This window comes from Scylla paramamosain, chromosome 7 (assembly GCF_035594125.1).
Source record: "Scylla paramamosain isolate STU-SP2022 chromosome 7, ASM3559412v1, whole genome shotgun sequence".
Taxonomy (NCBI): domain Eukaryota; kingdom Metazoa; phylum Arthropoda; class Malacostraca; order Decapoda; family Portunidae; genus Scylla; species Scylla paramamosain.
The window spans coordinates 23,898,518-23,910,615 of NC_087157.1; the positions used below are offsets into that span (position 1 = coordinate 23,898,518).

The window sequence follows — 12,098 nt, forward strand, 5'->3', positions numbered from 1 at the left end:
AGAAATCATACACCACTCATGCTAAGTAAGCAAAGAGAAAACCAATGGTTAAATCAAATTTACATGAAAAAAGAAAACATAGAAGGATGTTGTTCTGGAGCTCATGAACTATTGATTAAAATAATGGCAAGTGTTTATTCATTCCATGGATGACAACTAGATCTAACAAAGTTCACGCTACATTACGCCTGAGCAAGGTTTGTACAAGGCTCTCTAGCAATAGAAATAAAATAAGAATAGTGACAGATGTGTAGATCAAGGAACTAAGGAAGAGTTATGGAGTTTAGGGAATTGTGGGTTAAGGGAAAGGTCACAGAAAAAGGAGTAAAGCTGGAGAAAAGGAGGGAAGAAAAGGGCAGCAGATGGAGGAACTGATACCAACACAGGGTTACACTCACGGCTCAGCGCCTATAATACTTGCCCAGCAAAATTAAGGGGCATAAAAACTCTAAAATTGAGATAGTAGACTAGGGGGAAGGAGCAATAACTATAAGTAATTCACTGGCAAAGATGACATACAAGAGCTGGGATTACATGGAAACTAATGGTATGTTATCATAGTTACAAACACATTCTAGGAATGGACACCATTTAACTACTTTGATGAAGCTCACAGCTTAGTAAAATTAGAATTCAAGCAACCTATGCTTCACACACACACACACACACACACACACACACACACATATATATATATATATATATATATATATATATATATATATATATATATATATATATATATATATATATATATATATATATATATATATATATATATATAATATATATATATATATATATAATGCCTACGTTGTATTTACTTATATCACCATGTACTTTTGTGAAAACCCTACTCTTATTTCACAGTGAATACTGCATATATCATAGGGAAATAAAAGTGTGACTGGTTACACCAGTTCATGAAATAAAAATTTGGGGTTTATGCTAATTAAAAATTTATGCTTTTGGTAGCAGATCATTACTTTTTTTATTCTCTATTACAGAAATGACAGGATTTATAAAAGAAGACTATTTCAGGCAGAACATGTAATGAAAAACCTAGCCCCCACATACTGTCATCATCAGTGCTATAAAACATTACTTTCCTATTCTTTCAATGAGCATCCGTGGCAACATAGAGGCATTACTAAGCAAGAGACATTGGTCCTAAAAATCTATGCACAGTGGAAAAGAAAAATTTAAGCTAATTTCATACACAAATACAAACTGTTAGATATTATGCAACTTAATACTAAAAAAGAAAGCAAAAAAAAAAGCTATATATATGTATATACATACAATATATATATATATATATATATATATATATATATATATATATATATATATATATATATATATATATATATATATATATATATATATATATATATATATAAAGTATTCAGAATTGAAATCCAATTAATTCTGAATCAATAAATAATAATATGAAGATTAAAAAATAAGATTCTAGTCAGAATGTCACTATAATTTTTCGGGATTTTTTTTATAAAAAAATACAGATCGATACTTAAATATCTCCATTGTTTCACTAATTATGAAGTGACATGCATGTAAGGCTCTGGTGTGGTGATAACTTTTTAAAAATATGACAACTTTCTTTGGGACCTAAATATTCATCATAATGACCCCTCAACAGCAGAAAGTCTCAGAATTACCAAATGAGTTTTTTTTGTATAAAAAAAAAAATAATAAATAAATAAATAAATATATAAATAAATAAAATAAAGAGAATCACAGACTTTTCACAAAAGCTGCAAATATTTCAACCTTTTAAACTTACACTTTCTCTCTTTTTTTTCCAGTATATATCCTAGATGATGAAATTCTCCCACACACCCTATTTCTATGGGTAAAATCATACATATCTCTGCAATATTTTCCACTCTCTGTAATAGCTTACCTTCAATGTAACTACATTTTCTATAGTGTAAACTTTAAAAAGTCACACAATTTTATAACAGCAGTGTGCAAGTGGTTAAGAGTACCGGAATGTGCAAGTAATTTGTTACCTCAATCTATGTATGGCATATTAAGATAGAATTCTTTGCAACATAATGTATGTACATAATACTCAACTAACAGATAATTTTAAAGTGAGATGTTGCTCAGGATACAACAACTTAAGGTGATGCAATACTTCAGGCAAGTCTTCAAGATTTTGATGACTTAGAAAACAGACTAGGTGGCAGAAGATGATGGAAAACAAGTAATTTAAGCCACTAGGCTTTTGAACCATGCCCATCAAAAAAGTGAAGTACATTCCTGTCAAATATGTTCAAATATGTAGAAATTTGAAGCCAATTAATAAATTGGGGACTTGTTCCTGTCATGTTTACTAAAACCTATCTGTCAGTTTTCATTCAAATGAGGAATAACTTATGAAGATGATCATAAGACAATGAATGAAAAAATGTGTTTACAATAAAGAATCCTATGGAATTATACTAACAGTTCATATTGGTGCTATTATGTTAGTCAGCTGCTGATGGAAAACAACTGAGATGACAAGTGCCAGATTTCACCTCTTGGTTACATAAACCATTGATCAACCTCTAGCTCAATAAGTACTGAACACAGAGCATGATCATGAAAAATGTTTTGACCCACAAACTTGTTCTGAGTAAGCTACTAAAAAATTTAGCCATTCCACCTGAACACTCAATGCTTGCTACACATTCCAGTTAGAATATCCTAATGACTGATTTTTTAAAGTTAATAAAGCATCCAAGTATTTCCAAGGATATGTAGCACCTAGAAAATGCACTATATGCATTGTTTTGTTTCTAGGTTCCAATTATGTCCAAGGAAAGTACCTATGTACCCAAAGAAGCAAATATTTGCCTTGTGGAAACAACCCCAAAGGTTTCCATGGGTTTATCAGTTCACTGTACAAAAAACTGTAATACTACAAGCACTCTGCCCATATTAAAAGCAATTTTCTTCACTCAATTTTTTGTTTTCTTACAGCTTAAAATACTCCTAAGCTTACTCTAAAAATTAGTTGTTTTTATAACAGCTTCCAGTTAAAAATTTTCATTTGATTGATGGTTTAAAACCCTTAAATATAACTAATCAAAGTAGCCTCTGTCCAGTATTCCTTTTTTTAAAAGAATATATCAAATTGCATGTATTTACACATAAAATATTTCACATTGCATTATTAACATGAAAATTACTGAAGCCATTTGGTACCTTACCTATTGGAAAGGTGAAGTTATGTTGCCACAGTTGATTGTGTTTTAATTAATTGAATTTTGCTGGAGTTCCTTATTTCAGAGACATATGTATCAATTTCAATTTCAAACCATATTATACTTCATTAAGAATCACACAAAACAGTTGAAAATGTCAGAGAATACATAGGCAGCAATGTTCTTACTGTCACACAGTCAGCAGTAACACTGAGGAAGGTTTCCCCTCCCTAACTTTCATCGTCACTGAAGATTACGCCATGAACATGTAAGTCATCCCTGTGAGCACCTGAGTCCTCTCAGCACACTCTCTCTTTTCTCTAATTTGACAGGAATAATGGCAAAATAATCCTGAATGGCAATTTTCCAGTATGCAGGATTCCTGTCTTTAGTTTTAATAGTTTCATCATTCCACTGATATGTCTGTTTGCCATTGCAAAATTATAAAAAGTTGTTGATCAGCAGCTGACTTTTCAAATAAGAAAACTAAGAAAGTATGTAGTGATCATACCAAGCACAATATGTTATGCTTTAGGTCAAGATTATATAAAAAAAATGGTGGTTCATGGTTCAATGACCACCATTAATGCAACAATTATCATCACACCAGATCTTGCCTTATACACTGTTTCTATCTGGGTCCACCTTGAATCATGTATAAATGTAATGAGGCTGAGGGCAGCACATCGCCACAACAGGCCGGCATGGTTCCTAGGCAGCCAATCAAGAGAGAGAAATAATAGAAGGAAATATCTCTAAAAGTCATGAATCACAACTGCCACACTGTCCCAGTAGTTCTGAGCAGTCCAGTATCTAGCCTCACCATCCTACACTGTGCCTCTCACTCATCTGGTCAGTTCATCACTAACTCTCTCTAAGAAGCATGTTATCACACCATGAATTCCCAGTGCTAGTGTGGATTAAAGAAGGTTTCTCATAATGCTTCAATCTATGAATTTGTTTTGAGAGAATTCATGAACTGGGAATGGCTTTAGTTTTCTATGAAAGTAGAGCACACCAACTTTCATGTTCAGTGCTTCATTGAAGATTAGAAAACATCTAAAATTAATATGAAATGGTACTCTTTATTAGAATAATTCCTTTCCTTTGAGTTTCTTTGTTCCCTGAGATAATATAGTTTAGTAAACTTAGGAAATTCATAGCATGAACTATTTCATGACACATCAAATAACTGGATTAGCATGTGCACTTAATTATACACATGAAGATTTTTTTAGACTTTAGACATAGCTGAGCAATGTCAGAGGACAATTGGACAAATGCATATAGTGTATATATAATAAACCAACAAACTACTATAGATTTCTTTGCAGATTTCCAAAATCCAAATACAGCAGGCAGTGCATTATTAATTAAGGTGTGATTTTGAAAGTTATTGCTTGCATGTAGGACTACCTAATGTAAAAGCAACATCCAAGTTTTCATGTCCTTCACTAAAAACATATATTTGTTGTTCTATCTTAGGGAACAAAAACTTCTGAGTAGCTGGCATGATTTATAAAAACCATATCCTAGCCATGTAAAACTCCAACCTAGGACAAGACCCATTTTTTTAATAACATTATCATGATCCTCTAAGCCTCTTACAATAATAAGAAGCACTACATACCTCCATCAAGCTGCTTTACTGCTGTATCAGCACCCGGAAAGCTCACATCAGCGGTGCCCCGTGTGGAGGACATCTGGCTGGACTCAACAGACGCCTGAGTGAAACCATCTGTTGGCACGTGATGGAGGGAAGGTAGAATTGCAGGACAGCCTTCAGCATCAATGAGGATAATGGATGTTTGATATAAATTTAATGAATATTTGAAGAAAGTATCAAATATTGATGTTAAGGAATCTATGGGATAACACATGAACACACACACACACACACACACACACACACACACAAACATAATACAAATAAGTATATTTGTAAACCATTACTTTCACTTTCAGTCAATCAGGATGTACATAGTAATTTCCTTATATAACAAATATCTTAATGAAAAAGAAAGACGAGGTCAGCTTCCCGAGAAACACCTCAGCACTAAACAAATAACTCAATTATAGGATTAGGGTCACTTCCTTCATCTAAATCCTGTTATGAGGAAGATGTATGGTTTCTCCAGACTGTGTCTCACTCTCTGGCCAACCTGTCCTACATCATGTGGCAAACAGTGCATACTCTCTCTCTCTCTCTCTCTCTCTCTCTCTCTCTCTCAATAATCTCAAAATTGATATTACACAATACTAGGTATGCATATTTGACAAGTCAAATAAGTTAGGAATTCATGAATATAATTACAGAGCTAGGGAGGTAATAGAGTTTTCAGTACATGCACAATGTTATACATAGACATAACCACAGTAACCACACTTTTCATTTGCACAGCAGAGAAGTACTGTAGTATTTACAAAAGAGTGTCATGCATTTCAGTGGAAAGGTTACTTCAAAAATAATTCTATCACATAATCTACATAAGCTTTATAAAATTTGGCAAGACAGATGGCACATTCACACTTCACTAAGGAATATAATTCAAAACTAAAAAAATATAATCATTCATATATTTTCTAAAAGAAAAAAGAAAAATAACATGCACATGCAGTTTAAGAAAAGTACAGAACTTAATAAGATATGTTACTATATTTCATGCATAAGAGAAAATAATATAATATAAATTATATCAGAAACATTTTTAACATTAACTTTAATAGCACCAAAGTTGTGATGATGTTCTGATGAGTCTTTTTACTTTGAGTTAATTTATATCATATAAGTCTGGCATCAACTTAAAAGCAAAGCTAAAGTTTGGTTTAAAATTTAAAATATATTTCAGCTAACTGTTGACACAAACATACATGAATAAGTACAGATTTAAACAGTCAGTGTTACAGAACACTTGTTTGATATATTTTGTATTTCATTATCTTTCCTAATTAACACTGTTTGTAAGTTTACGGGAACAGTTATTTTGGTTTATGGTCAATAACACAATTACTCCTTTTTAAATCATTGTGCAAACAAACACAATATCTGTATGGTAACTGAAATTTCCAAGCATCAGTCTCACAATATTATACATTAAAAGCTGAAGGTCTGCCAGGAAAATGTCCAATGTGAAAAAATCAGTAGAGCTTGTTAGCCTGTAAATTTGTGCTTCCTCTCCAAACTGGCCAAGGTGTACTGCAAGCAAGTGTATAACCAAAGCTGCTCAGCACACGATGCACCATTAAGCATTTCTAGCTGCTTTGTAATATTCATGAGCATTGAAAAGTAATAAAAACATCACATACAGAACACTTCTGTTTTTCTTGATATGAAATATAAAACTCAACTTAAAAGAAATGCAATTTGTTCACAACTTTAGCATCTTCAATACTCATCAATTAGTGCATTCTAGAAACACTTAGAATATACTGGTGCCATCCAATCTTCTACCTGGGATGGGAGTGATGCTGGTGGTTGTGGTGGTTGTGGTAGCTGGGAGAGTGGGTGGCTCTGAGCCGTGTTCTACCACAACCTGTGAGGTGGGCTGGGTCTGGCCCTCACGGCGCTGTGCAACTACTGCCTCCTCTTTCACCTCCTCTTGTACCACTATGACAGTGTAACAGTGAACACAAAACACACTCACCCAAAGACAACTCAAATTTACTCTCACACACCACAGAATAACTCAGATAAAATATAACTTGCAAAAAAATCATTCTCTCTCTCTCTCTCTCTCTCTCTCTCTCTCTCTTTCACTGTCTTGCTCTCTCTCTCAAGGTATATCAAGCATTTATCTAGTGTCTCAAATTGCTTACTTTAGAAAAATGCCTATTTTTAGCAAAATTTACCTAAAACTTTAAAGCAACTTCAATATTCATTTAGCAGGGAAAAATAATGGGTGAATAAAAAATATGAAAAGTACTTTCTAACAGCAACTACTGAACATTGCAATCAATGTGGCAAGTTTACTCTGTAAAAAAGAATCATATTTACATTGAAAACATGAGCACAAAGAGTGACAGGATTTACTCATGCCTTACAAGGAAAAGCTAATATCTTTACTGCATGCAATCAATTAAGTGTATCTGAAATCTGTGTTTGACTCTAAGATTTATAATTTTTGTGTATATCTGTGAAGTGCTCCAATGTCTAGCATGTATATACATTTTTTTATCACCCTTCACAACAATTATGATGCAATTACTTCACTTTACAGTGCACATAAATCAATATCCAGCATTCAAAATCAACTTCCTAACCCCAGACTTTACTGATAATTAATCATTGTATTTTTTGACCTTTAAAATAAAAGTCCATGAGTCTAATTCAAATATAAAAAAAAATAAATCAATAAATAAACAAAAGTTATTCAATCTGTCAAAGACTGCAGAGCAAAATAAAACAAAATTTTGAACTAGCAAAGTCTCTCGTGACTTGAAGAATGATGTAACATAAGTCAACACTTAGGTGAGAACTTAAAACAGGGATTTAGGACAGGCTTGACACCATTGATTTACTCAGTTTTTTGCTTGCACTATGAAAAAAATACAACAATAGACAATTTACAGCAAGCAAGATAAAGATGGTTCACAGAAAGTTTGAGATATGACTGTGCCAACCATATGAAACTAGTACTGAATTATTACCAATTCCAGATTTGATTAGCTCAAACCACTTGTGATGTGCATGCTAGCATTTACCTTCTGGTTTCTCAGCTTTTCTCTTCTTGAATTTTTCCTCCAGCTGCTCATCCAGTTTGCCAAGTTCTTCTCCAAGTTTCTGAAGAATAGCTGATTTGTCCTCTTCCATCTCCTTTCCATCAACAACTTTGGTGGTTTGTTTCTTCACAACAATATGCTCTTGTACAGATCCATCATCAGCTGTTGTGTAAGATTTTGTCTCTGTAGTGACTGTTGTGACATCTCCAGGCCCACCAACCACCTCTGTTTTTGTTGTTGAAGTGACAGTTTTCTCAGGCTCTTTTTGTGAAGCCTCTGGCTTCTCATCCTCTTTCTTTTTCTCTTCAAGCTCTACTTTTTCCTTAACCACAGGTGTTGTATCAATTTCTTTCTCTTTAATTTCTTCTTTTACAATGGTAGCAGGTTTTCCCTTCTCCACACTTTCTGGTTGCTCTTTGGAAATGCTTTCCTTTGTCACTGATTCTTCCGCAGGTTTTTTAGCATCCTTATCAGTGACAGTGGTTTGTTCTTTGCTTTCTTGAAGAGTGTCAGGGACAATTTGTGTTGGCTTTGAAGCCTTATCTTTCTTTTCTGCCTCAAGTTTTTCTTCTTCCTTGGTGTCTTTTTTAATTGGTGTAGATGTGGCAGTGAATGAAGTAAAAGTGGTGGAATCATCAGCAGCTTCCTCCTTGGTCACTTTCTCATCAGTGACAACTTTTTCCTCACCAGCATATTTCTTCTCCTCACTCTCGTAAGTTGGTGATAAGTCTGCAGTGTGCTGCTCCCGACTGCTCTTGTCTGAAGGTTGGCAGGACCATTATAAGGACAGTATTATAATGATAAATAAACAGCTATATACAAAACCATAACAATTTTACATATATCACAAGTACTTATACAGGGAGCTATCTGGCTACAGTAATACTTTAATTTTTTTTGCAGCTTCAGTTAAAGCCACTAATCACTAAACAGTAAAACTTTAAAGATTTCACCAGTAAGTAATCTGCACAATCAGGATCTAAAAACCAATCTGATAACAGTAACATGACAACCATGATACTGATACTTCTTGCTGTAGGAATCTTGACTCGATAATTACTTGAATAGAATAATAATAATAATACATTCTATCTGTTTACAAGGCTGACACTCCCAATATATTTTTTTTGTTTACACAATTTGCCTCTTTACCACTCAATGTTCACCATTTCCAGTCTCTTGCAGCAAGAACACACACACACACACACACACACACACACACACACACACACACACACACACACACACACATACACACACACACAAACATACACACATATGGAAGGCTAGCCTCCCACTCCTGCCAGAAAAGCAAATTCAAAGTCCAATTTTTCTCTTCCTAGCCTGATATTAGAACCCAGGACCTCTCCAGCATGAGGAGAATGTGCAAATCCCTACACCAAGATGCTAATAATATTAACAACAAGTATGTGAAATTAAATCAAACTGGTTTTACAGATCCTGATATTTCACCAAAAACTGATCAAAAAATTAATACACTGTTGATAATACTTTACTAATTTGACAAGAACGAGAGACAGTCTCAATATAACTAAATGTAATGTGCTGCTTACTAACACTGAAATAATTGGATATGAAACCACTATGCTAATTTGAAAAAAAAAACCTGAACAACTCCAGTTTTATGGTTCTTTTGAAAAGACTAACTTCTGGACAGACTAACTGGATTCATAAAAAACTATCCATGTCACTCAAGTTCTCAAATTGACCAAAACCTTCATGTAATACATAACATGCAATACTCTCATAAATATGCAAACATACCGATACAAATCACTTCAGAAATGTTTAACCTCATTAATTTTATTTTATAAATCACAAAAGTAAAAAATTTCAACATATCATGTAATTCTATCTAAAGATATTTCTGGAAGCATATACTGTAAAGAAACTATGGTCTTCACATTCTAAAGATCCAATGCAATATATGCCAACCTGACGGTGTGAGAATCCCAAATCCTACACTTTGAGATATGAGAGACTAAAGAAAACATTTTAACAAGCAGAGAATGAAGCTAATCTAAAGCCCTTCCCTGTGACCCTAAGGTGACCCAAACTAATGCTGTTGAAATATTCTATTCTTTGTCATCCTTATTTAATGGACAATGTGGCTGTATGTATACAGTAGAGGTGGAACAGGGCACATAAGGCATTGAGGTAAGCCTGAGGAATGGGGGACAGCATGTTCTGGCAGAACAGACATCCAGTAAGGACAAGGATTATTGAAAGTAATATTCAACACATAGGATAAGCTGATTGACAGGTAAAACATCAGTGACATTCAGGTACAGACAATTTTTTTTGTAAGATCATTGTTATAGTGGTTATGATCTCACTTTAATAATTTAATAACATGAGAATATGAGACAATAAAGGGATAAAACAAAGCTTTACAAAGTGATGGGCTCTGATTAAAAGTTGGAATCCCCTACTTTTCACAACCATTTCAGCCCTCTCTTTCAGTCTACTCCTTAACCATTATGCAGTGAGCTAAGTGCACAACAGCTGGGAAGATTTACACAAGATTGTCTTTCTTCTTCCATGAAAAAAATAAATAAATAAAAATAAATAAATAAATAAATAAATAAATAAATAAATAAATAAATAAATAAATAAAGCTTTAAATCTCTGTTTGAGTATTCTGATTGCTTTACAGTGAAATGGGAAATGGAATGCATCACTGTATTGTCCATCATTTACAAGGATAGCAATGATTAAAGCACCAGAGAAACTCCTTACTTATCATTCACATACCTGACCTATGCAAGAGAGCCACAGGTGTGTGAGTGACTTGAAAACTGTTGGTAATCTTATTGGGAAGACTGTGACTGGCACAAAGCAAAGTACAACCTGAAGTCAACCCAGCTGTCGGTCACCCAGGATAATGTGATGGCCTTGTAAGGTTATGCGGATGGTTTTATATTTTGATAATGATATTTTTTTTCTATCTCAGCACTTTATTAATAAATTAATCTGACTCTATTCCCTTTCACATAGAAAAGTCAGCCATACATATAGAGAGAGGTATCATTATTATTGAGGAAGAGGAAAAAAAGGAGGAGTATGGAAATATAAATGAGACAATATGTCATGTGGGATCTCTTGAAGGTATGTCAGATTGCTGGAACTACCTAGACAGGACTATTTAAAATCACACTTTTCTAAGACCCTTATAATCTTTTCCCAATGTTCCTTCTGACCAAAGTTGTAACTTATGTAAAGATTAATGACAAGTATCATGATAACTTAAGGTTAATGTTTATAGCTAATATATTGATAATTTTATATGACTTAGTGACAAATAAGAGTGATGGAGATGTTGGTAATGTCCATGCTACCACTTACTCTGAGTTCTCACTCAAATTCCTGCAAAAACATGAGTCATCTTAAAAAGTGGCATTCATGTTTATTCTGTAATGTGCTTGCGTGCTTTATGCATAAGATTTATAACATATAACATTGAATTTAATAATAGATAAAGTATATTACTAAAAAGGAAGCCTCTTCCTTTTCATCCTCCCTCTTCTGGAACTGAGATGAGTCATGGAGATACCAATCACATCAAAGTCAAACCCCTTCAATCTACCTATCTACCTCTCTCTCTCTCTCTTGGAATGTTTCCCTCAAGGGATGGCCATGACAGAGGAGCCTCCATCTCTTCCTATCCTGACACTCCCTCCTTGCTCGTTCAAGCCCTCTGCCTTTAATAACACTTCTTTCACACATTCTAAGATGTCCTGCCTCTCCATGTCCAGACACTCCCTCCTTGCCTCTCCAGGTCTTTTAGTTCTACTAGCACCTCTTTCAAGTATGTACCTCTTTAACTTCTCCTTCCACCTTCCTAGTGGCCTTCCTCTCCTCCCATTTGGAACTTTAACTTTATTCATGTAAGTCTTCTTTACAGACTCTATTCTCCACATCACTATCTATAATTGAGCTGAAGATTCTTGTATTAATATCAACATACAAGAACCACTGAGGAATGACCACTAACATAAATGTCCACGAAAATAATTCATGGAGATATCAAGACTCATATTTTCACACAATGCAGGATCTTTGAACAAAGACATTGAGATAGAAGGATCTTGATTGTAAAACCACAGTAACATTTGAAAAAATAAAACCTTTAACAACAAG

The 12,098-nt window shown here is 33.9% G+C and overlaps 1 protein-coding gene across 50 annotated transcripts in view; it reads right to left on the minus strand.

The window, feature by feature from the left end:
* LOC135102246 (ankyrin-2-like) overlaps positions 1-12,098 on the minus strand; it is a 213,740-nt gene that overhangs the window by 34,493 nt on the left and 167,149 nt on the right. For 37 of the 50 annotated variants that reach the window (XM_064007143.1, XM_064007135.1, XM_064007153.1 and 34 more), the window contains 3 exons: positions 7,920-8,696; positions 6,670-6,825; positions 4,849-4,956 (listed from right to left, as the gene is read on the minus strand). In XM_064007143.1, coding sequence (XP_063863213.1) covers positions 4,849-4,956; positions 6,670-6,825; positions 7,920-8,696 — 1,041 coding nt within the window. The remainder of the gene's footprint in view (positions 1-4,848; positions 4,957-6,669; positions 6,826-7,919; positions 8,697-12,098) is intronic. The other 13 variants (XM_064007172.1, XM_064007171.1, XM_064007170.1 and 10 more) reach the window with 2 other exon arrangements.